This window comes from Camellia sinensis, chromosome 15 (assembly GCF_055761805.1).
Source record: "Camellia sinensis isolate YWXY chromosome 15, ASM5576180v1, whole genome shotgun sequence".
NCBI classification, from domain to species: Eukaryota; Viridiplantae; Streptophyta; class Magnoliopsida; order Ericales; family Theaceae; genus Camellia; species Camellia sinensis.
In genome coordinates, this window is record NC_138975.1 from 71238306 (window position 1) to 71265216 (window position 26911).

Genomic DNA, 26911 nt, shown 5'->3' on the forward strand with positions numbered 1-26911 from the left:
TACTTTTCAAAATCATTCTCTCTCATATACATCAAATCAATCATTTTTTTTAAAACTCTCTCTCCCAAAACAATTTTCTAAAATCATTTATAAAAAAATAACAAACCAAACAAAATTTCATACTTTTTATCTCAAAAATTACTCTAAAACACAAACCAAACGCACCCAAAATTTCCCTATTCTCTAATGTCCATTCCGTTACCAAATCTGTAAACAATCCAAATTCCACATTTTACATTTATAAAATTATTACATCCAAACGAACAATAACAATGGCGGATCTACAATCTCCGGGGCCGCCTCGCTCCACCGCCGACCTCTTCGGAGACCCAGTCGACTCCCACCCGGTATGGTTCAAGCAATCCTCCTTCCTCCAACCCAACTTCGACTCCGAGTCCTACATCGCCGATCTCAGGACCTTCGTCCCCTTCGAAACCCTCCGATCCGAGCTCCATTCACATCTCTCCTCTCTCAAACACGAGCTCGTCGACCTCATCAACCGCGACTACGGCGATTTCGTCAACCTCAGTACCAAGCTCGTCGACGTTGACGGCGCCGTCGTCCGAATGCGCGCCCCCCTCTCCGAGATTCGCGAGAAGATCCTCGTCTTCTGCTCCGCCGTCGAGGCCTCGCTCCTTGCTCTGCAGACTGGTTTGCGGCAGCGAGCTGAGGCCTCCGCCGCCAGGGAGGTCTTGGAGTTGTTGCTTGATACGTTTCATGTTGTGTCTAAGGTATGTATGTATGTATGTATGTATGTATGTATTCATTTCACATTACTTTCCGTTTGGTTCTTGAGAAAATGTAGTGATAAAACTATATATATATATATATATATATTTGAAGAAAATGGATTTTCTTGTCTCTGTTGAAAATATGTGAGCCTAATACACAATTGACTTAAACTTGCATTTAGGTTGAAGTTTTGTATATTAGATTCTGAAATGAATAATAGAATTCAAGTCCTGTTTTGTTTGCAGAGCCAAAGTAGGAAAATTACCAAATTAGAATTGGGGGAGGGGGGTTCTTAGGATTTGATAGTTATGTTATGTCCTCAAAAATCGGAAAACAGAATTCAAGTTTGTTCAGCTTGCGAATTTGTGGCACCGTAGTAGAATCATTTTTACCAATGGCACGTCGTGTGCCTAAGTGCGAAAAGACAGTGCAAGCTTTGTGATGCCGAAACCTAAATGTTAAGTCAGCAACACTAACATTTGTTTGAGTTGAAGGTGTTATTTTCAGGGGTACTAATTGCGAAGGTAATTTCTGTTAGGAATTGAATGATACACCTAACTTGGATCGTTGAGACACAAAATACAAATAAGAACTTGAACAAGTGACGGAAAATCAAGCACACACATAGGTTACAATGATTTACGTGGTATGGGTACTTTTATCATGCCCGACACATGACGAGTCCTTCGGGCATCACATCATCGCCATTACACCCCCATGTTGCAAACTTCCAAGCTGTGATGCACGGACATAGACACGACACGGACACGCAATTTTTCAAAAAATGAGTGATACGACACGCTGGGGACACGTTTAATATATATAATTTTATTTATTTATTATATGTCTAAAATAAAAAGAAAATTATTAATTCTTATACAATTACAATAATAATAAAATTAATAAACACATTTTTTAAATTTTTTAATAAAAAATAAGTTTTTAAAATAAAAATAATTTATTCTATGAATTTTAGGTTTAACAAAAAATAAGGATAAAAAAAAAAAGAAAAAGAAAAAAAAAAAAAAAAGAGAGGGAGAGAGAAACGGGAATCAAGAAAAAGAGAAACAATAGAGGAGAGAGAGTGAAATAAAAAAGGCTGAGAGAGAGAGAGTCGGAAAAGGCAGAGACGAAAGGGAGGAGAGGAGGAAGAAAATGAAGAGAAAAAGAAGAACAGAGAAGATGGAGACAGAGACGAAGAGAAGAAGGAGAAGAAGAAGAGAGAAGATGAAGAATCATACCTCAGCTTCTTCGATTGATCTGAACAGGTAAGGCTCCTTGTTGTCCCTCGATCTCTCTCTCTTTCTCTGTCTCCTCTCCTCCCTCGATCTTTTTCTCTCTTTCTTTGTCTCCTCTCCAACAGTTAGGGCTTCTTTGATCCACTCACGCGTGTCCGAAAAGTGTCCCGAAGTGTCCATGGTGTGTCCGACTGGGAAATTTCAAAAAAAAAAAGGGGACACATTAGAGGGAGTGTTGGACACGTGTCTACTGCACGTCCATCGCGGGTTCGTGTCCGTGTCCGACACTCGTACGTAGGGCCTGGGGACGTGTCGGTGCTTTATAGCTTCCAAGGCACCATGATCAATTGGGATTACATGTCTAGCCTAAGCGGGGGCATGTACACCGCCAAGTATGGAGCGCTTCAAGATAAATGAGTTAGGCCCTCGAACTTACCTACGCTCTCTTTTGGGCCCTTGGCTCACCCATGTTCACATGGCAGTTTGGCTCACTTATGTTCACATGGCAGTTTGGCTCACCTATGTGCTCGTTTGGGTCCTTGCCCTACATATGCTTACTTGGCGGCCTAAGGCTAGGCTCTTGGACCACCTTAATGTGCACTCATTCTACTTCAGCACTTGATTGCCTAGGCTAGTAGTAGGGCCTAGGCACCCCCGCTTGGGATTATTGGAGGATTGTGGATTGGACGCTAAGACTATGGAATCATCAAGTTTTTCCTTGGTTGTCTTCCTCTCAAGACAACTCTACCTTGACCAGGTTTGGAGGGAGGCGATGTTGACCTTACACCCATGCCTCTGCCTGCATGATATGTTGCCCAAAAATATCATACCTGCTAGCTACAGATGGCAGGAGGGATGGTATCAGCTCTTTGTCGAGTTGAGGAGAGCTCACCACCTATCCAACATGTTGCTTGGGCTCCAATACTATGGAGTTTATCTAACATATCGCATATGCAGCAGCTCACATCATCACACAACACCACATCTATCACAACACATAAACCCTAAGTGTTCAAGGTCTCTTATTGCCACCCTCTCTAACTTTGAACTTGCCTGGGTCTTCTACTCTTCATCTCCGGTGATCTCGAGCCATTGAAATTGATGTAGGACAGCGCTGTTCGGGGCAGTTTTGGGGCTGTGAAAACACTGAAATTTCGGAAAGAAAGAAAGAAAGTAAGAAAGTAAGAAGAAGAAGGAGAAGAAGAAGAAGGAAAAGAAGAATATGGATCTAGGAATCATTCCTAGAATCCTATAGGCATCACACTTAAAGTTAGGGTTGGATCACACAAACCCAAAAGAGGCTTCAAAGCTCTAAAAATTCTATAAAATATCAACTCTATTGGATTAGAAGTGTTACATGACTTTATATAAACTTAGAGACTTCCTTTTCCAACTAAAACTCCAAAATAGGAAACTACTAATATTTTGACTTCCAGAACCTATCTAAAACCAAATAAGAAGCATAAATAAAAACTAATTAAATAACTTGACCCACAAGACAACCCATGGACGACCCACAAACCCATGTCAACAAATATTAAAATTACCAAAATATCGTTGACCTAAAAATCCTAGAAACTATAAAATAGGACTATAATAATACTAGAAATATAATTATATATGAATTCTATCAGCTTTTCTTCGAAATCATGCCAATGTCTAAATATTACCACTTCTTTGAATTTAACCTTCCTTGAACTTCTTGTATTCTCCATCAGAAATGCTCTCCATCTTCCCACAAGTCCATAACTGACAACCTCTAACCTCTCTTACCCACACGTGGTTCATCCTAAAACTAGGGTTATGTCCACAGCTACTATAGTTTTACTATGATCAGAAAATTACAAGATACAAAGATATCATAGTTGTCTCCCCCTCAACTATAAAAATACACAAAAATTAAGGAAACGAGAAACGAGTGCAGAAATACCGAAATACCCTTGCTTCAAAATTTGTATCGATCGAGTGGTCAATGATTAGTATTTATCAGGATACACACTATTCCAACAATTTCTAATATTCAAAATTCAAGGTTTTAATTTTTTAATTTATTTTTATTTTTTCAACCTACGGTTTCATATCAATAAGAAGATCCTTCTCTCTCGCTAAATTTTTTTTCGTGGTAAAATTAAATTCATTACACAAAGGGGAATACATCCCCTGGACCCTGTACATACAACCCCCCCCCCCCCCCCCCCCAAAAAAAAAAAAAAAAAAAAAAAAATTGCATTTGCAAGCTTTATGCTTCAAATTTTAGTTATTCTAGGAATCCATTAGTTTATTTACATTGTATTGTGGTGACTTTATATATCTATTTTAAAATGCAGGTTGAGAAACTGATAAAGGAGCTGCCTAGTGTGCCTGCTGATTGGTCTAATGGCGACGTAAATTTTGCAGAGAAGGATCTGGATCACTTAAGCAATGGATTCTCCGTACAACACACTGAAAATGAAACAAATATTAGGGAGACTCAAAGCATGCTTTTGGATAGAATTGCCAGCGAAATGAATCGGTTTAAGTTCTACATCACTCACGCACAGGTCTATCTTGCTCTTGCACTCATGCCTACCCCATTAGCTTTCTCACATTTGTGTTATAATAGTTGCAGCAGCAATCTTATCCCATTTATTACATTTGTTCAATCTTTTATGTGGCAATAATGTTATTAAACTATCTTCGTTGACGATATAGTTCTCTATATGTATTTAATACCTTCTGTTTCTGTGACTCATGAGTCATCCATCTGTAAGTCTTTACTCTTTATGACTGTTTCATCTTGGAACTGAAACTTATACTGAATCAAGAATATTTCAAAGTCCACTATCTGGTGTTGTTCAGGAGCCTTACCAGGTTGATGTGAGCAGAATTTTTGATTTAATGAGATATTGAATAGGCTATGCTTGTTTGTGTTGTGGCCATTGTTCTCTTCATCTCTCTTCTCCTTTGTTCATCTCTTTTTTCCCCTACAGTGTGCTACATCAATGAGTCATTTTTTTGTCCATGATGGTCTAAGAAGTTGAGACATTAGCTTTATCAGGGATGGAAGTAGTCATTCTGCAGAAAAGAATGTGGATCTAGCAAGCAAGGAGAGAAATTATATGTGATGTAGTTCACACGCAATCCATTGTATGCACTTCTGACATCCCTTGTGGGAATTGAAATAGGAAAGGATGCAAATGGCTGAAACAATGTTTTCTTAAAAAGTATGAGAACCATATTAACCAACTTTCAGAGAAGATCCTAGAATTTGCATCACTGTGAGCAGGGCCGGCTCTGAGGTAAGGCGGGCAAAGCCGCTGCCTTGGGCCCCCAAATTCTGTCTAAAAAATAAGACCCCGAAATAATTCCAATCTTAAGTTTTGTTTAATTATTTTGGTCTTAAGTTATGTTTGGGTTATTAAAATAAAGTTGAATAGAGTAATCATTCTATCATAATGTCTATTTTCACGTTTGGTTTACTAAAAAGATTATAAACGAAATCATCGTTCACCATCGTGAGGAAATAGTAATAGTTTTATAAAGAGACTAAGGAACGGCTATTTCATTCAATCCAATTTCATTTTAGTGAACCAAACACTACATTATAGTATTAGTAGTTTAGAAATGAAGGTTTAGACAAACAATTGGATTGGTGAATTATTTAAAAATAATGGATGGTTGTTTGCCAAATGTATGAATTATTTATAGAATATTGTTTGACTATATGAATTACAATTGCTTCAGAAATAAATTTTTTAAAGTTGAAGTTAATCAAATTTTATAATTTAATTTACTACGTCAGGAAAAAGTGTGAATAAATTATAGTGTTAACAATTGAAAATGTTCAAAATTTATGTCAATAATTATGTGTAACATATGCAACAAATTTATAGAAGATACAGGTAAAAAATAAAAATAAATTGAAGATTGATACTATTTTATCAATATATATATATATATTTTAAAATATGTATGAGAGCCAAGGGCCCATCTTCTAAGTTCGCCTTAGGCCCCTAGAAAGTCAAGGCTGACCCTGTGAGGTATATAAACTGAAAGTGTTGCACATCTACTTTTTAACATGTACTCCTGCGTGTAAGTTATGCTCCACAGTCTCTTACCTAAAGATCCTATAAATTATTGTCTAATGGTTGAAAGTCAATTGGTAATTAGTACTCTGTTCCATCCAAAGTTTAAACCCTTAGTTACAAACTGAACTAAAACTTAACATTGATGCCAAACTAAGACAATAAAAGTCAATTGCAGACTTATATTTGGGACAATAGAAAACAATCAGTGAACTTAACAACATTAAAGATTGTATGTAAATGTTTCAGAAAGTAAAAATTTAAAGGTTTGCATTTGGTTTGGTTTTGGATTATCATCATCATCGTTATTTTATTTCATCTTTCTTGGTAGGTGCTCTTGGATTGATTGTCAGTCACATGTTAATCCAGTTATTACTTGCCTGAAACCCAGAAGCAGGGTTTTTCCTTGCAAAATAAAATTTCCGAGAGCTATTTGGGGGTCAAAAAAAAAATGTGAAAATTGTTGAATTTCGTATACAAGAGCTAAGAAGTTTCAAGATCAAGGAGTTCATTTGTTTTTGTTTCCTCTAGACTCGACTTTGTTTGTCATCTGCAAAGAAGCATGGACACGAACACGTGACACGACACGGATACGACACGGACGCGCAGACACGGCAATTTTTGAAAAATGTAGGACACGACACGTGGGGGACACGGACAAAATATATAATTTTATATATTTATTATATGTCATATATATGAACATGTCATTCTAAGACAATAAATAAATACATTATAACACTAATTTCTATAAATTAACGTTATTTTTCCTTTATCATCTTATTCTAAGTTATTTTGTTCAAACTTATAATTAGTTTCGTGTGTCTAGTCGATGAACACGCATGTCCTTCAAGTGTCCGAAGAGTGTCCAAGTTTTAAATTCTTTATAAAAAATCAAGACACATTTGGATGAGTGTTGGACACGTGTCGGGAGAATGTCTGATGAGTGTCGGTGTCCGACACGGACACGACATGGATACTCCACCTTTTTAGAAGTGTCCGTGCTTCTTAGGTCATCTGTGTATTTTCAATGATATTGTATTACAATTCCCATCTTAATTTTCTTTCCAGCCATGAAACAGGTTTTCTATTTATGGTGATCTTGGTATTGTCAACCAAAAACCATTGTTTTGGTGATAGAAGGGCTGGTAGGGATGCAATCGGTTCGGTATGGTTGGTTTTAGGTAAAAAATTACACAGAACCCATAATGTTTGATTTATTATTTTGAACACTGATACATGCCGCTTCTCCCATTAAACCGTACCAAACCGAACTGATTGAAACGGTTCGGTTTGGTGTGGTTTAATCGGTTTAGGATTTTTCAAACTTAAGTCACTTTTAAATATAACCACTAATCTATATAAAAACATTAAATTAGTTATTTGTTTGCCATTTCAAACATATCCAATCCATCCATTTAATGCATACTTTTCAATTCCTAAATTAACAAAAATAAAAACAAAAAAAAGTTTAAAAATACTAAGGTTTTAAGAATAATGAGTTAGAGTTAAGATTATATATAAGAAGAGTTTACAAACTTAGGTTATAAAGATGCTAAGGTTAATTAATTAAGGTTAATAATTTATTATACTTATTAATATCATTATATTATTAGATTATATATATATATTATAAATAAAATATATGTTGAAGCGGCTGGTTTCGGTTTGGATCGGTGCACAATGTGCTTAAACCGATACCAAATCGAAAACCGAAAAAAATCAAATTTAAAAACTGCACAGACTGATTCTTGTTAAAAAACAGACACAATATAGCCGGTTTGGTCTGGTTCAATCGGTTTGGTCAGTTTTTTCGGTTTTTCTTACATCCCTAAGGCCTGGTTTGTTTTCAGCTTGTCTGTCTATTTCACCATGCTGGCAATTTGTACAACTTTGCTTTGGTGGTAATCTACACTCCTCGAAAGCAACTATTTTGTTTTTGGAAACTTGTGTCTCTTTTTGTAGGGGGCAATGGAAACAAATTTGATTTGTTGTATGCCACTAATGCTTAATGGTTGAGATAATACTTTTCCAATCAGACTGGCTAATTGGAGTGAAACATTGCATGTCCAATTTGGGAATGTAGTATGGCTTGAATTGTGGTTCATCAATTCCTTTTGGGCATAGATAATTATTTATTTTATTCATTTGTGCTTGAGCTGGTTTTGTGCATGCATTGAGTTGACATTGCCTGATGTGAAGAATCAATGACCTGTGAATGGTTGTATTAATAATTTACACATTTTCCTTTTCTATATTATGGCAGTACAGAACTTGCCTTTTATTGAGAACATGGAGAAGAGGATACAAAATGCTAGCCTATTATTGGATGCTAGCTTGGGGCACTGTTTTGTAGATAGACTGGAACACAGGGATGCAAATGTCATATTCAATTGTTTACGGGCATATGCAGCTATTGATAACACCAGGAGTGCTGAAGAAATTTTTCGCTCAACTGTTGTGGCACCATTGATTCAGAAAATTATTCCACACAGTTCATCGGGGGTGGTTGGTGGGGGGGCATCAGGAGATGAACTTGAAGAGGATTATAAGCAAATCAAGCAATATATAGAGAAAGATTGCAAATTTTTACTTGAAATTTCCTCCACAGGTATGCAATAATGCAAACAACATAACATGCACTTCAACTATTGCATTCTATTTGAACCTTCTATTAAAGGTGATACTTTTCTTTCATGCAAACACAAACTAATGACGTTATCATGCTTTTCTTTTGAGTAGTGTCTCTTGATATATGAATCTTTGTTGGTTTAATCACCGATATTTGTTTTGCTCCAAGGCTTACATTTATAACGGATCCTTTATCAGAGAATCATATTTTCTAGGGTAAATTACACATACACTTGTTGAGGTTTTCTTAAAATACGAATTGCCTCCTGTGGTCATGGAAATTACATCCCGTCCCTTCAAGTTTCTAATTGCATAACAAATGACTCATTTTATTAATAAATTGTTAAGTCAATTAATAGTTTTTAATAATGTCAAAATTATATTTAAATTAACAATTTATGTAATTTTATTATTGTATAAGAGAATAGTTAAGAATTTCATTTTTTTTTTTGTCAATCCTGTTAAATAAAAATTTTTGATAATGGGGTATTTGTAATTTCTAAGACCATAGGGGACAATTCATATTTTAAGTAAACTTCAGGGGATGTATTTGTAATTTACCCTAGTTTTTATTTGTGTTATTAAAGGCGTGCCTAGGACCAAGGCGCAGTCAGTGCGCTTTGGAACATCTCAAGCCAACCAATGTAAAACAAGCCCCATAAAGGCACATGAAGTGTGCGCTTTAGGCTTAAGCTTAACGTGCAAGACTTGTACATTTTTTTTTTAAAATGTTTGTTTATTACAATTACAAGCATTGATTTCACTTATTATTATTATTTTTTTGTTTACATGCGACTAGAAAGGATTAAACTCCAAAACATACATTACAACCCGACACTTTTCGAGTCCTAAGGTTTCTCTTAAACCAAATTAACAGTTGGTGCTTCAGTGAGCTGCCTATGCTTTTAATAAACTGGTTTCTATTTTAATAGCTTCTTGCTTTGTCATCTGGCCATTTTGTGTTGCATCTTGACTGCCCTAGATCTTTTGTAAATAAAGCATGGATGGCTTTATGTTCTTCCAAATTTTCCTTTTGTTCCCTATTTATCTGATGGATTTGATAATTACACCAATGAGCAAAACCCTTTCTCTGTCCATTCATTCTTTTTCTTCTTCATTCATCATTTTCTTTCTTAATCTTCCCTTCATTTGGATGATAGATCCAATCCATATAAAGAAAATTGGATTTCTGCAGCATATTCTGAAATGACAAATGGGATGCTCTTACATTTGCCTTAATGTTAATTTGCTAGTTTTTTCCCCCCATATTTATGAAATTGTTGTACTGTTTGATGTATGCAGAAAATTCAGGTTTACATGTTTTTAGCTTCCTTTCCAATTCAATCCTTATAGAGGTTCTCTCAGCAATCCAAAGGGGAAGACCATGGGCCTTTTCACCTGGAAGACCTACAGAATTTCTGAAAAATTACAAATCAAGCCTAGATTTCTTGGCTCATTTAGAAGGTAGAGTTTTTTTTCTTTTCTTTTATTTTCTTCTTCTTCTTCTTCTTCTTCTTCATTTTTTTTTTTTTTCTATTTTTTTTTGAGTCTGGATTTAGAAGATAGTTGCAAGACTTACTTCTGTACTGTCTGTATTTACATTTTCGACTGCTAATGATCACCTTGTTTTGTGCTTATATGTTGTTAATTCCTGTTTATAACATCCATTTGTCATGTAAGGCTATTGCCCATCCAGATCTGCTGTTGCCAAATTTCGAGCTGAGGCTGTCTACGTTGAGTTCATGAAGCAGTGGAATGTTGGAGTCTATTTCTCATTGAGGTACTCAACGCTGTTCTTTGATGGTTCTTGTTAATATCAAAACTGTGTAAATTACAATTTAGCGCTGCAATTGTACTCCTCTACTCCCCCCAAAGGAAAGAAGAAAGGAGGAAAGAGGAAAGACATGACTGACTGACTGATATAATTTAAATTTACCTAAGGTTCCAGGAAATAGCTGGGGCTTTAGATTCTGCACTTGCAGGTGCTAGCCTTGTCCCAATTCAAACCTCACACTCAGAGAGAAGAAATTCTCAAGATTTAACATTAAAACCAAGTGTTACTCTTTTGGAATGCTTGAAGTCGTGCTGGAGAGAAGATGTTGTTGTTCTTTCTTTCTCTGACAAGTTCTTTCGCTTGTCTTTACAGCTTCTTTCTCGGTGAGTTTGTATTTGGAACTTTGCAGTTGCATTTTCCATGTGTTGGTCTAATTTGCTGACATGTTGAAATATGTGACTACATTATGCTTATAGGTACTCCAATTGGTTGTCATCTGGATTGGCTGCTCGCAAAGCTGGTAATGAAGGTTCCAATCCTGGTTCTGAATGGGCTATTTCTGCTGTTCCAGATGATTTTGTTTATGTATGTATTGTTTCTAGATTTTACCATAATATACTTTCTTCCGTTGGAATGAGCTTATTCGTGGTCTTCTTCTTTCCTGATTTTTCTCTGTAGACATTTTGCTAATGACAATATTGTTTTGTTGGTTGATATTATTTGTTATTGGCAAATCATTTTAGGACTGAAGACCATTTGATGCAAAAATATTCATGAGATCAATATCTTTTTGGTATTCAAACTGTGAATCATGCAAATGAAAATTCTTCAGCTATAGTAGAAAAAGTTACTTCTATGCTGGCACAAAATTAGAGATATACTTCATGACTTGCACCTAATCTATTCTAACAAATAAAGTAACATCATAAGGTCTTGGAAAATACTAGACTATCTTGTAACCTTGGTAGACAGTCAAAGGATGTATCTTCCAGTTCCAGAGAAAGCATGTGGCAGAAGTGACTGTTCATTTGTTTTCAGGATATGATTGTGATAAGCATATGTCAAAGCTGAACCTAGCAAATTATCTTATTGCTTCAGCCTGATGATGTGATGATGTGGCCTACAAATGGAAATATACGAGGGGCCGTGATGCATATGATTATATGTTCTTTATATGGTTGTTACAATCCCGAACTGTTACGATCGGTTTTAGAAAAATAATTTTTGATTGTGTAGAAAATCCCTTGGAGGTAGGTGTTACATGGTATTGGGTGGAACTTAATCCCAAAAGCTAGCTATTGAGGTGAGGGTGCCCTCACGCTTATATGCTTAACATTACTTTAGTACTTAGGCAATGTGGGACTTCGCCTCACAGTAGGATCACACAATTTTGGTGGCTGGATATTATGGATCTTGCAATTCCAATTTGGGCCCTGTTCTTACCTTATCCATTTTTTAGGCCTTGTCTTGTTTACTTTGTTGGCTTTTTGTTATTTTTGTTTGTGGCCTAAATACTCATTTTAAACTAGGTCCAAACAAAATAAAAATTAAGTGAAGTTAAATCAAATAGACTCAAAAACAAATTAGGGCAATTGGCATTCATACGTCACTGCGATCCGGGAAACTAAAGAGCCAAAGGAACATGGATACAATCCAATCATCTCCATCTCCCTCTCTAACCTACTCCTCTCTCTCTCTCTCTCATTCCATAATCTTGCATAACCTTTCATTTCATTGCTTTTCCTCTGCCTTTTTTTTGTTTTATCCATTTAATCAAATGGCCTTAGATCTATTTAATTTTTTTTTTTTAATTCTCTCTTTTCTTTTCTTTTCTTTTTTTTTTTTTTTTTTTTTTTTTTCCCCCCCTTCGATTTCTTAGAGTATCATTTTCATGTTTATATTTGCTTTTCTTCTTTTTCTTCACAATTGTACATTAACGACAAACCTCTTGTTTGACGCCTTTTCCGGCTCTTTACCTTTTTCCTTTTCACGAATCAAAATATTTTTTCTTTTTTTTTACAAATTCGTTTTTTCTTTGTTGTTCTTTGTTTAATTTATTGCTACTTCCAAATGCAATTACCTCAGATTTTTTTTTACTGTGTATAAAGGTCTATTTTTCTTTTATTTCTCTCTATTGTCAATCTATTTCTAAATCAAGCTCTGTTTATTTATTTTTCACCTTTTCTTTTTTGCCATTGACCTCCAATGTAAATGTACCCCAAAAAAAAGCATAAAAAATGTTCTATTACAAAGCTCTTCTTCTCCACCTCTAATTTTTTTTTTTCATGAAATGTAAAACTTTTACATCAAGGTCTGTATTATATAATGTTTATATTTATTTGGTTTATTTTTTTCCATAATATTTTCTGCTGTGTGTGTGTGTGTGTGTGTGTAATTTAGGCTCATTCTGTGTCTACTAAAAAAATTTAATTCATGATGTAATTATTATGAATTTTTCTTTTCTTTTTTCGGTAGGATCTTATGATCCACCATCCAATCACGTAAACTCCGCCAACGATGGACGTACAAAAAGAGCTCTCTCTCTCTCTGAGATGATAGCCTCTTCTGAGTTTGTTAGTTGATCTTTAGCTTTTTAGTCCAATTACACTTTAAATATACTCAGTTGTATCCTTGTAGTGATAGTTTCTTGGTGATCAAACCCTTGATTTCTGTTTGCGAACAAGTAGTAGTCACCTTATATTGCATTCTGTGTTTCAACTAGTCTTTACTCGTTGCCTTAGGTGTTCTTGTTATGGTCAAACCCCTGTTTGCCTTTTGGTAATCAACTGTAATCACCTTATATTATATCACGTCCTGTGCTTCAATATTCCTGTACATGCGGCTGCCTCATAGGCATTGCTTGTTGCTAATTAAACCTGACTGCCATATTGTGAGCTGCAAGGTCGCGGATGCAAATTAATGGCATTTTGGTGTTACCTTTATATTTCCCAGTTTTGTGCTAGTGTTAGTATGGATCCATCTACTCCTCTCGGCAACAATACTATTGTTAATTTTATTCACACAAATAAAAGCTTGCCTTAGGTTGAGCCACACAATTATGATTAATTGGGTTATAATTGGCATAAATCCTTGTCTCGACTTTCATTTCCATTGACTTTTATGTCCAGATTTTATGCAATTATTTTATTTTATTTTTTACTGTCTCCTGGATTATGGTGTTCTATAAGAGCTCTTATTTTTGCATACTTTGACAAGCCCCATTTTATTTGCTGCCTTATTTAAAGGTCTTACGCATCTTTGTGACGAGAAATGTTGGCAGCCTAATTGATGCCATATTCGGTAGATAATTATGCTTAGCTGCATGTTAATGGATTTCATGTGTTGCAGATAATTCATGATTTAAATTGTCTAGTAGCAGAGATTTGCAGTGATTTCTTGCGACATGTAATTGGGCTTCTAAGTTCATGCTCCACTGAAGTACTTGAGCTTGTAGAGCAAAGCATTTTACAGGGTGCAAAATCTCTAAAGGATCTTATACCTATTGTGATGAATTCAATAATAGAAGCAGTAGTTAAGAAGTCTGTTGAGGTAAGCTACATACTTTGTAGAAGGTTTTGTTTTAATTATTATGCAATGAAAAATATATGGAGGCATGCTATGAAGATCTGATTCTTTTTGTTAAATGTGGGAATGCTGTGAAGACCTGGCAATTCTACTTGGGTTCTTCCAAAGTTGTCATTGATCATCCATGTTTCTGCACCCTAATTTGTCTTTAATATATTTTGTTCAAAAATATTTTAGGCCTTGAAACAGTTGAAGGGAATAACTGCGACTTACAGGATGACTAATAAGCCTCTTCCTGTTAGGCATTCACCATACGTGTCAGGTGTACTACATCCTTTAAAGGTAAGTAGTCTGCGTTGTATATTTTATATCACTTTTTTCTCAGTTTTGAATGTAAGATTTATTTGTGTGGATGCCTCTGGTTCAATGGCAAATGATGTTACCATTTATTTTTCTACAAATGCATGGATCCTTCCATCGGAAAGCATCATTTTGCTTCCCTTCAGCTGCACTGTTGTAATTTAAATGGTGCAACCTTGATATCAGACTTCTGTAATGTTTTATTATGAAGTGATTTACTTGGTTATAGAAGCATGGCACTTTAATTTGGATACAATTACTGTGGTGTCATGCCCTTATACAATGGTCCCATTTGGTATCACCCATAAGCTAGCTTTTTAGATCATTAGCTTAAAAGAATTAAAATAAGTAATAAATCTGTTTAGTACAACTTTTTATAATCTGTTAAAAAGTTGAACCTGTATGGATAAGTAAGCTATCACATAGCTTTTTGGTTGTGTAAAAATATCCAGAATGCCTTCAAAAGTTATAATCAGGGCCATTAGTTTAAAAAAACAAGGAGTTGTAGCTTAAAAAAGCTCACTTTTTTGGCCAAATAAGTTATTTTTTAAAATTGCAACCAAACACCAGTAGTTTATGTTTTTTAGAAAATAAGCTGAATAAGTTGAAGTGTAAGTGTTACCAAACGGGGCTAATAGCTATTGGAGTCATGGTCTAGAGGGTAGGATTTTATGATACTGATACTGGATAATGGCCAGCACCTTTTGGTTTTGTGAAGTAAAAGCTGTTTATTACTATCTTAAGTGGACAAGTGCCTAGAGTTTGGAGTGCGCTGCTTGACTTGGATAATAGTTCCAAGGCATAAATATATAATGTCTCACATATTTGTTTATTTTGATTCATCGTGCTAAGAAACACATGATACACAGCTGTGATGGAGGGTACAAATTATGGGCGAACTAGTTGATGGTTTAGACAACTTTCAAGAGAAATAATTACTGTATTAATTCCTTCATTTTATTCATAATGGATCTTGCTGTCAAATTTAAATCAAACTTTTCTTTTTCAAAATTGATACTCTCTCTGACAATTACAGATTTGTGAGATTTGTGGACAATGTCAATTACTTATATTACAGTTGACCCCATTAATATGAGAAAATGACACTGGCCTCCTCTTTTAAATTCACTCAACACTTTACCCCTTGCTGTTAAGCATATGGATGGAAAATGATGAAATCATTATTTTTAACAATAAAATACCCAATTTACCCTTGATTATCCATGTGGGTACAATTCGATACCCATTTTTAAGTTGTCTAAACCGTCACCTTAAAAATAGGATATCATTATATTCTCTCATTTTTCTCTCACCATTACCACACAACACCACTACTTTTGCCTCCATCACTGCCACAGCACCACACCCAACCATCTATGAAGCACGGGTGCGGGTACGAGTACGGTACGGGTACGAGTGCGGGTACGCCGATACGGCAAAATTCCAAAAAAGTAGGATACGGGTACGGCTGCGGTACGCCGATATTTTTTATTATTTTTTTATTTTTTATAATTATGGTGAGAAGATCCAACCTAGAAATTGAAATTAAATATCAAAACTAAAAAGAGAATTATAAAACTAAAAGACAAATATTAATATATTTCAATTCAATACAACACAACCAACACCAATTCAGTCCATAATCCAAGCAATGGAAAAACAACCAACACCAAAAGAAAAACAAGGCCAATTCAGTTCATAACACAAGCAAATGAAAAAAAACAAAAGAAAGCCCTATATATCTAAACTTGACACTTCAAAGTTCACTTCCATCAACTTCATCATTGAATAAAATAGCTTCCATCTCTGGCTCATCAAGTGAAAGATTTGCAATTTCAAGGAAACCAGAACCCTCCAATGAATCAAATGCATCTCCCCCAACGTCCCATAACTTGGTCTCTCCTTCTGTGTATAGTTGACTCCTTCTTGATAAGAGGCGAATATTGGAGTGCACAAAAACCAAATCCTCGCACCGTTGTGGTGTCATTTTATTCTTCCTCATAGAGTGAATGAAAGAGTAGGTGCTCCAATTCCTTTCACAACATGATGAGGAACATGGTTGGCTAAGTAATTTCACTGCCAAAGATTGGAGCGTAGGTGCAGAAGAGCCATGTGCCAACCACCAAACCACTGGTTCCATTACGCCTCTATCACATATTGAGTCAGAGTCACCAAAACTTTCTAAACAACCTGAAAACTTCGCATACTCTGTATTAACAACTCTTCTCTCATCTGAATCAGGAAAGTATCTCTTAAAACACTTGATTCTCATCTCAGAAATTTCAACATCTTTGTGAGGAGGAACACGAATGGGATTTTCATGAAGCCACATCCCACTATAATACCTAGATTTCATAATTAGAAAAAAATAATAAGTAAATTATGCAATGAAAAAAATTAAAGTATAAACTATGACTCTAATGTGAATTATACCTTGGATTCAAAGAATGAGCAAGGCAATGAAGAGGTGTGCTACTTTTTGTCCACCTTTCCACTAATATTTGATGCACTATAGAGTAAAAGGATGACTCTTCATTTTCTGACTTCCCTTCACGTCTATAGATGGATGCCTTCACCCGTTCAATCATTGAATCCCACATCTCATAAACCAAATGTAGACATGGCTTATCTGTGTCACAAAATCTGAGCATCTCATAAATTGGCAATGTGAATGAGAGTATATATTCAATCTTATCCCACCAAACATCATTCAACAACTTTTCCTTTACAACACTTGCTTTCCCAACATCATCTTCCTTGTAAGAAGCCCATTTGTCACTTATCACCATTGTTTGGAGACCATGATATATAAGTTTAAACCTTTTTAACATAACAATTGCAGATGCAAAGCGTGTATCTGCAACAGAAAGTAGCTTCAAAAGTACAAACTCATTAAAAATAGCTAATCTCATAGAATGATTCATGATGAAATTTTTCACAAACATTACATCATCAATCACAGTAGTGATCCAATGGCACTCATCATAAGCATATGCAGCAACTCCAATTTCCTTCGCAGCACAAATGTTCTTAAGAGCAAGATTAAGAGTGTGCACTACACAAGGTGTCCAAAAGATCTTCGGATAATTACCTTGAATAATTGATCCAGCTGCACTACAAATTGGAGCATTATCAGTAATTACCTGAATTACATTAGTAGGACCCACTTCATCAATCACTTCACTAATTAATTTGGCAATATGATACTTGTCCTTGGTCTCACCCTCACAATTAACAGCTTTTATAAACATAGCTCCACCATTACATGCTGCCATAAAATTAATGAGAGGCCTCCTCTGTGCATCAGTCCATCCATCAGATACTATACTCAACCCCTTCTCATCCCATGATTTTTTAGTTGGTTCTAATAACCTTTCAATATTTGCCCTTTCTTTTTGGAGTAAGGTAGTCCTCAACAAATTATATCCAGGAGGGACATACCCAACAATTTGATTCTCAGCAGCATATTGAAAAGCATCCACAAAGTATGGATTCCTAGCCAAATGGAAAGGCAAACCGACTGAATAGAACATACGAGCAATTAAAGAATGTAAGTGCTCTCTAACACTTTGATTGAATGCCTTATCTAAAGGACTACTCCCAATTGCCTTTCTCTTTCTTGGTGCATAACCTTCCATTCTAAATGTTCCAACATCTTCTACACTGCCGTGGCTAGCACTAATTTGAGAAGATGGTGGTGGTAAAGGAACATTTTTTGGCTTTGCCATTTTTTTCCGGTTCTCAGCTTCTTGATCTGCCTTTCGAATTTCAGAAAGAAGATCACTCTTGTTCTTCACAATTGCACACACTCTAATTCCATGGCCAGTAAGTAGTAACAAATGGGCTCTAACTCTAGAATATGACCCTTGGTACTCAATGTTACAAAAATTACACTTAAATTTTGTATTACCACTTCCTCCTTCTCCCCTTCTAACTAATTTTGTAACATAGCCCCAAAGAGGAGCATTTTCATCTCCAGATTGATCAATGGAAGGAGCAGAAGCACTTGCAGCAGATGAACCTAAACTGCTTGATGAACTCATTTTCCTATAAGCATAAAAAATAATATTTTTGATGATTAAAAATAATATTTGTGATTAATTATTAACAATGTTTGTGATCTAATTTTTTTTTAACATCATATTATAATTATTTGTGATCTAATTTTTTTTTAACATCAGATTATAATTATTTGTGATCTAATTTTTTTTAACATCAGATTATAATTATTAACATCAGATTATAATTATTTGTGATCTAATTTTTTTTTAACATCAGATTATAATTTTTAACATCAGATTATAATTATTTGTGATCTAATTTTTTTTTAATATCAGATTATAATTATTAACACTTGCAGCAGATTAATTATTTATTAACATTTTTTATCTTTTTTTTTTTTTTTTTTTTTTTTCTAAATATGATTGGGTTCAATACCTCTCTAATTTTTTTTTTCGTTCTACATCAGATTCAGATTATACCTCTGAAGAAGAAACAAGAAACAAGAAAAAAAATCAAAAAAAATAGAGATGAAGAGATTCTGACCAGTTGCTTGGTTGCTAGGTGGCTGATATGCAGTGCAGGGGACGAATTGAAAATAGATGCTTGCTGATCAGTGATCTCTGTATAAAAAAAAAAAAAAAAAAAGAGATGAAGAAGAAGAAACGAAGAAGATGACAGAAGATGAGGGTGGAAGGAAGATTAAACAGAGAAGAAGAAGGCTGAGAAGAAGGCGAAGAAGAAGATGAAGACGAAGAAGAAGAAGACTCACCGGAACTCTTGCGTCGCCGTCGCCGGAAGGGAATGGTGGGTCGCCGTCGCCTCTTCGTGCTGTGTCGCCTCGCCTCTTTGCTCGACTAATGACAGATTAGGGCAAGAGTGATGACATTAGGGCAAAAGAAATTCATTCGTAATTTCGTAAATATATATATATTTTTTTTAATTTTTCTTAATATTGCTCCGGTGCCCCTCAATTCTCCAGAAAATTCGATTTTTGCCCCGCCGTACCCAAAACGCACCAAAGGCGTACCCATGCCGTACCCGAGCCGTACCCATGGCGTACCCGACAGAGGCAGACGTACCGAGCTACTTTTTGCCGTACCCGGTACGCGTGCAGCCGTACCGGTACGCGTACCCGCACCCGGTAAGTACCCGGTGCGTGTACGGCACTATTTTTGGAGTACCCGTGCTTCATAGCCAACCATTCAACAGCTCCACCACCTCGATAGCTATCTCCATGGCACCACCAGTGCCAAACCCACTGTCACACCCTGAAATTATAGACAAAGATTGGACATTTAAGCATACAAGAAATAAGAACATAAATTGAAATGGAAGAAAGAAGGATAAGTCGATAATTACACGATGGAAGTCTAAGAGTTTCGCGCTCCAAATTCATACATTATCACACCCACAATAAAAGGATACGAAAAGGTACACATGCCACCATATTCATGTTCCTACATAACATGAATATGGAACATGTATCCTACATCAACTACACCATCAAAAGAAGTCAACTGCCCTAAGGCTTTACACAAAATAAGAGGGTATTCCCTCCATCAATTAAGTGTTCGAAAGTATATACTAAATTAATTACATCAAAAGGGCCTGAGCCAATTGCACAAAAATCACAAAAACAAGGGTTACACTAGCTCAACGACTCTTCAAGTCATGAACGAGATAGTGGCATGCCATCTGAATCTGAAAAGTTTGTCTACAAAGGGTGAACCAAAGTCTAGTAGAGATTTTTATACTAGAGCAATATGCATAAATATTGAACATGATCATGATGCAAGTCATACATATAATAGTTTCAATGAGAGTTTAGCACACACAACATAATTGAACATACACAACATTCTCGAAATTCAACACAATCAATTATCTTCATTGAATTAAACCATCAACATATACATAATGAATCCTAGGCTAGTCTCTGCCAGTGGTACTCAACTAGTAACCACCAAAACTCCCCCATTTAACCGGTTGCTAGCCAGAGGCACGTAGTACCTATTCTTGCGCGGGTTTTTAGTCTTTCACATGGACACTCTCGCCACCTTAATTCTCAAATTCATACTACCCGGATTCATTATTCAAACCAAAGATAATTCCCCAATTCAATATCATCAATAGATAAATAACAAGATGAATTTCTCCATAAATCCCAAGAATAACTTGTTGCACAAACATTCAACTTAATTTTTTTTTTTTAACATTCAATAGCAGTCTCACAATTTAACGACAAGGCATCCAAATCAAAGTTATATGATTTTCTTAACTAAAGAAAATCTTCAATACCAACATTTTTACAATCATTTCAATATTTAGAGAATAATAAGATCAAATCTAACCCCATACTTACAAACAATTAAGAGTTCTAAGTTTTTCACCTTTTGAAACCAATATGAGAAAGACATAGGGTTTTTTTTCCTAGAAAATTTGGGGCTTTTCTTTCCCCCTTGTCAACTTCATTATTACTTTACCACTCAAATATTTATTGAAGAATTGTTAAAATTTACCATCACCTACCACCACCTACTCCTCACCTACTCCTCACCTACTACACTCACCCTCTCCTATATAATGAGCCACTCACCATTTGTAATATACAACAACATATATCAATCAATAATACAATTCTCTATTTCTCTTTATACATTAAATTTCTACATGGTATCAGAGCCAAGTTAAGAAGCTAATAATTCTGCTTCACCGGCGGGCGGCAGAATCGCCTTGGCCGCCCGCCGGACCTCTATACATACCTTCACTCCGCTGTCACCAATTATTCTTCTTGATCTTGATCTTCTTGTTGTTGCTGATTCAAATGTTTGGTTTTCATCATATGAGGAAAATTCTCAGATGACATAATCACTACTGTTATATTTCTCAGAGATGAAGATTCCTTAATTTTCTTGAGCAAATCATAGCCTGTCATTCCAGGCATACAGTAATCTGTAATAATCAGATTCACTTCCAATCCCTAATAATCAGCCTCGCCTTGTTCGGCAATCGGTGAATTCGCATTCTACGACGTCGTCTTCGTCTTCGTCTCACATTGCTCATCATCAGAGTTCACAGGTCGAAGGATCGAATCCACACAGCAACACTTCAAGCTCAAGCTCGAGCTTGGTCTCGTCTGCGGAAAGATCTCTTCTTCCCAGGGGACATCAAAGAAGAAGCTGTTTCATGCGTCCTCCAGGGGCTATTCTTGCTCCTGGTGAGACTATCATAGCAACTGTATTCAAGTTTGTGGAGCCTCCAGAGAACAATGAAGAACCAAATTTTGGGGGACATCAATTCAGCTTGACCCTGTTGGAACTCTAACCTTGGAGTTTGATGATGGTGATGTTTTCCAGTGGAGCAAGGTCACAACATCCATTTGTAATCTTATCCTCGGTAAAGTGAACCTCAAGTGGTCTAACTTTTTATTTTTTTTTATTACTATTATTATTATATCAAATAATCAATGCACTCCTGTTCCCCACTCTACTTTCTTTGCTTTTCTTTTTTTTTCTATTTATTTTAATCCATCTTTTTTGCAAAGCAAACGAAAGTTTGCACACCCATCATCATTTTATTTTATTTTATTTTAACCCCCTTATCCTATTTTGATCATCATGTCTCCACTACCCAATTTTCTTTATTTTATATATATATATATATATCTTTTTATTATATTATAAAAAAAAAAAAAAAAAAAAATCATCATCTCTCCTCCGTTTGATTTCAACCTCCATTATTTTTATTTATTTTCTCCAAACCACTTTCCTTATTTCCCCCATCTTTCATTTTTGATTTCAAATATATTTTTATTATTTCTTTCCTTATTTTTCTTTCACATTATTTTTAATCTTTTTCCCATTCCATTCCTACCATATAGCTTTGCACACAACACCATATTTTATTCATCTCAGGGATCAACCCCGATCACAATTTTACACAAAAAAAAAAAAAAAAAAAACACCACAAGCTTTGTTTTCTTTTCTGCAGCCGGCCACCCACCGACCTCACTTCTTCGCCTATTCCGCCGGTCTCTTCTTCTTGCCTCCGTCCTGGACGGCCCTTGACGGTGTTGCCTCCGTGCTTCCTAGACCACCAAGCAAGTTTCCTCCTCCCTGCTCCTCCACTACAGCATATGGTGGACCTCCAAATCGGAACATCACGGTGGCCTTCCGCTTCAGCTCCTTGTTTTCTGTCTTTAGCACACTTATCTCTGCTCGCGCATCCTTATACATGCGTTGGAGCAGAGCCAGCTGGGAGTTTAACTGTTGCACCTCATTTGTCCTACTCTGCAGCCGGTGCGACAAGTTTGTGACTGCCGTCATCGTCTCCACACAGGACTTCAAAGTATACTGATTGGCTTCAATGTCAGTTTGCACTGCCATTTTTTGCTCCACAGACCGCATAGGAAAGTTCAACGGAGCAAACCCTGGGGCGCTTGGTTGAGGTTCACTGGCCCCCGCACCAGTTATCTCTCTTGTTGACTCGTTAAGGTCTGGAAAGAGAGTGAGCAGACCACGGGAAGACGAAGCCATTTTCTGGACAACAGAGTGTTACAGAGTCTCTCTCTCAGAAATCTCTCTCAGAAAACAGAGTGTTACCGAGTATCTCTCTCAGAAATCTCTCTCAGAAAACGAAGAGTTTTTTTCAGAGTTTTTCTAGCAGGTTTTTGTCTCTGCTTCCAAGCCTCAGCCTCCGCTTCGGTTTATAAAGACCATGACAAAGAGGCCGACACGCGTTCTGTCGATCACGTGCATCGCCGCGTGTCTGGCGCACCTTTTGATGGCACGCCTTTTGAAAACATGGGCACGCCTTTTGATGGCACACCTTTTTATGGATTGGGCACGCCTTTTGATGGCACGCCTTTTGATGGCACGCCTTTTGAAAGATTGGGCACACCTTTTGAGGGTGCGACTTTTTAAGGGTCCGACAAGACTCTGTAAACTGTCCCGACATTGATTCCGGTTAGCTCCTTTATGGGTCCGACAAGACTCTGTAAACTGTCCCGACATTGATTCCGGTTAGTTTCTACAAGGGTCCAGCAAGACTCCGTAAACTGTCACCACAACTGTCACAACATTGTCTGCTACAACGGTCCGACATGACCCCATAAACTGTCTTCTACATCGGTCTGACACCGCCATCCAGTGTCCTCTACACCGTTATGACACCACCATACAGTGTCTCCTATCCTTTTTTATTTTTATGTATTTTCTTGTTTTGTTACTCTCTCCAAACTCAAGTTGGTTAGTTTCTATCCTCCTTGAGTTTGCGGGGGGCTGTTAAAATTTACCATCACCTACCACCAATTTACCATCACCTACCACCACCTACTCCTCACCTACTACACTCACCCTCTCCTATATAATGAGCCACTCACCATTTGTAATATACAACAACATATATCAATCAATAATACAATTCTCTATTTCTCTTTATACATTAAATTTCTACAAGAATTATAGAGATAGGACACAATTTTGTTTTCAAGAAAACCCTCCCTCATGCATATGAGAAAAACCTTTGACATTTTAACACAAATTCTTACCACACATCAACAAATAAACACATATTGAACCAAAGCTAGAAACCTACCTCTATCTTGAGAAGAGAAGAAAGCCCTAGAGCGCTAGGTTGCCCAAAATCAAGATTTCTTTGGTAGCTAGGAAGCCCTTGATTTGTTCTTCAATTTGCCTCAAGAACTATGCTCAAAATCTTGCCCTAACTAGATGAAATCTAACCTTGGATAGAAGTTTTGGGGGAGTGTAGAAAGGAAGAGAAGATTTGGTGCAGAGAGGCGAGTTAAAAGAAATGAGAGAGAAAGGAGTTTTGGGGTCAAATTTGATGAAAATGGGTCAATTTTCAAAGTTGAAAACACATTTTGCCGCATGTGCGGGACCCAAAGCCGCACATGCGGAATGTGCCTACCGCACATGTGGGGCCCAAGGTCGCACCTGTGGAAATTCTCCCAGAATTCTCCACCTTCATTGCATGGATCTGCACGTGCGGGAATACCCACTGCATGTGCAGTGGCACCTGTTAGATTCAGAAAATTGTGGAGGTTTCGATGCCTCAAGTTTGTGTCCCGGGATTCAACCATCAACAATCAAAATCCATTTTAGAGTAAAACGTCCCCAATTTCTACAACAGTAATAACAATAACAAGACATAGTTTAATGCATCAATGATCTTGAACTGTGTCGATGAACCCGTGTTTGTGTGTTAAACTAGAATCTAATACTCGTGGTATTACAACTACCCCCGTCCCTCTCTTTCTTCTCCACCTCTATCATATCTCACCCACCCACCGACATGGCCACCATCACATACAAACCTGCCACTACCGGATCAACACCTACGCCATCGATGCTCATACTCTTGTTGCGATTAACGTCTAGTCTTGTATCCATTGATGTTGTGAAAGTGCAAACCAATGCAGATCATTCAAGTCACCAAATTGCTAGAATTTTGGGGATTTTGTTTAGGTTTCAAATGATGGTCAGTGTCATTTCTTTGAAACACATTGAAAATTAAGGATCTATGGGGGTGCCTATATATAGTAGTCACGGTCATAGTGGTAGCAGAAAGCTGATTGGTGAAAGAGATTGTGATTTTAAAATCGAGGATCTATGAGTTTGCGATTTTAATGGAGAGAAAGAGAGACAGAGCGATGTCTGAGAGATTGAAGAGGGAGAGTGAGAAAGGAGTTGGCAGTGGGGTTCGTAGGGCCAAGGACATTTTTGCCATTTCATGTCACCCGTTAATAGAGAACGTTTAAGACCCATTTGGTGAGCTGAGTCTCGTTTCTTCATACTAAGGTTAACTGTAATTTGGACAATTTTCAGTAGAGGTCAGTGTAGTTTGCCCCAATTTTTTTTAGGATAAGTAATCTGTGGTTGCCGAAAAAATCTGATTGAAGTTAAGTTGAAGTTGTTTTCCAAACTACGCATGTCTGGTTTTTAACAAACAAACTCTTCAAAAAGGGTTCCCATTGCAGACGTGACACCCTTCTTTGAACAATTGATTTCCTTTCATTAACATATGAAAAGTTCTGTAGTAATTTTTTTTTATAGCCCTCGCAGTGTGTGCACCCTTATTCGCATGCTCATGATCTTCCTTTTAATTAATTTTTGCATGTTCAGCCCCTGTTTGGAAACTTTTTGCTATAGAAAAGAAATTTTTATTCCGTTTGCGGATATCTTAACCCTCTATATAGTGTGCACTTGTGTGGCCATATTTATCAACTTGATTACTTTGAGATATTGAAACATGTGTTGAAACACTCCCTGTTTCCAGGCGTTTTTGGACGGAGAGCGAGCTAACACGTATTTGATGAGGGATATTAGGGATGAACTCTTACATGGTGCTGCTTTTGAGATAACTGGTCATTATCATGAATCAGTTGCGGATCTTGTTAGTTTGGTTAGTATGAAGATCACAATATCTACTCTTCTGAGATTTCTACTTTTTTTTGTCAGCAATCTTTTGTCTTAGACAATCTTGATTTAAAAGCTTTCAAACATGTTGACCAGGCAAAGAAAACGGACTCTTCACTTCAGAGAATTCGTCAGGGTGCACAAAGGCGAGGTGGAGCAAGCTCTGATGTCTCTGAAAATAATGTGTCCAATACTGATAAGATCTGTATGCAATTATTTCTTGATATTCAGGTTAGCCTCATCCTCGTACAAATCTTAGTGTGTGGCTGTGTGTGGATGCACATTCCTGTTTGTGTTTTTGTGTTCAAGTCTTGGAGTCATCAATGGGTGGTTGATTGGAAGATTTTTCACAGTTGTGATTTTATTTTCTGCTTTTTTTTTTTTAATTTTTTTTTATTTATTTTCAAGACTCTTGTGATTTATATTTTGGCTATTCGTTTTATTGAACAGGAATATGGGCGCAACCTCTCTGCGCTAGGGGTTGAAGCGGCAAAAATTCCTGCATACCGTTCCTTGTGGCAGTGCGTTGCCCCAACAGACAGTCAAAATACAATTAGTTTCTAGTTTTTGGCTTTCAGCATACCACCACCAAGGATGCATTTGGCTGCTGTTTACCTTGCGCAATGGGGGAAAGAAGGCATTTTGGCAGCGGCCAGCAAGTGGGCATAGTAACATAGAAATACCATTTTTTATTTTTTTCGCTCAATTTTTATTCTATTGTAGGTGTTTTTTGTTGTGTAACAGTTTTTTTATTTTTTTATTTTATTTTTATTTTCAGTAGTTGCATATTGATATACGTGCTTTTCCAGTAGCTCATCTTACAGGGTGAAATACAGAGTTCTGTATATTTTAGATAATTCTTAGTTGGTTGCGAATAATAATAAAAATGAGAATAGTTAAGCATTCTTTCAACAAACCTTCATGGATAGAATATTATTCAGGTTTTGATTGATTTTTTTAAAATTAAAATTTTTATTTTTATTTTTAGTGATATTTTATTTTTTAATATTTTAAGTAAATTTTTTACTTTTTATTTTGAACCATAAATTTTTTACTTTCTAAATGTACATAATCTAAATATATTTAAAAAGTAAAATATTTGTAAAAAAATATTTAAAAATTCAATATATGCAAAAAAAAAAAAATATG

At 36.3% G+C, this 26911-nt stretch overlaps 2 protein-coding genes across 2 annotated transcripts; one reads left to right on the forward strand and one right to left on the reverse strand.

Moving 5' to 3' along the window:
- Positions 1-182: 182 nt before the first annotated feature.
- On the forward strand, positions 183-26678 carry LOC114261653 (conserved oligomeric Golgi complex subunit 2). Its single transcript, XM_082910142.1, has 12 exons — positions 183-731; positions 4298-4510; positions 8306-8645; positions 9968-10129; positions 10346-10445; positions 10607-10822; positions 10916-11024; positions 13788-13988; positions 14202-14306; positions 25623-25748; positions 25859-25993; positions 26213-26678. Exons 1-12 carry the CDS (start codon positions 273-275, stop codon positions 26324-26326), a joined length of 2280 nt encoding a protein of 759 aa, XP_082766268.1. The 5' UTR covers positions 183-272; the 3' UTR covers positions 26327-26678.
- Positions 15898-19534, reverse strand: LOC114267090 (uncharacterized). The gene is made up of 4 exons (XM_082910143.1): positions 19096-19534; positions 18870-18946; positions 16758-18371; positions 15898-16669 (listed from the first exon to the last, which is right to left on the reverse strand). The coding sequence occupies exons 3-4, from the start codon at positions 18365-18367 to the stop codon at positions 16081-16083; spliced, it is 2199 nt and encodes a 732-aa protein (XP_082766269.1). The 5' UTR covers positions 18368-18371; positions 18870-18946; positions 19096-19534; the 3' UTR covers positions 15898-16080.
- Positions 26679-26911: the final 233 nt, after the last annotated feature.

Coding starts and splice junctions, on each gene's coding strand:
- LOC114267090 (XM_082910143.1), bottom strand. CDS start 18,367: ATGAGTTCATCAAGCAGTTTAGGTTCATCTGCTGCAAGTGCTTCTGCT. Junction 16,670..16,757: donor GCTCATTCTTTGAATCCAAG/GTATAATTCACA, acceptor TATGAAATCTAG/GTATTATAGTGGGATGTGGC.
- LOC114261653 (XM_082910142.1), top strand. CDS start 273: ATGGCGGATCTACAATCTCCGGGGCCGCCTCGCTCCACCGCCGACCTC. Junction 732..4,297: donor CGTTTCATGTTGTGTCTAAG/GTATGTATGTAT, acceptor TTTAAAATGCAG/GTTGAGAAACTGATAAAGGA. Junction 10,130..10,345: donor TTTCTTGGCTCATTTAGAAG/GTAGAGTTTTTT, acceptor TTGTCATGTAAG/GCTATTGCCCATCCAGATCT.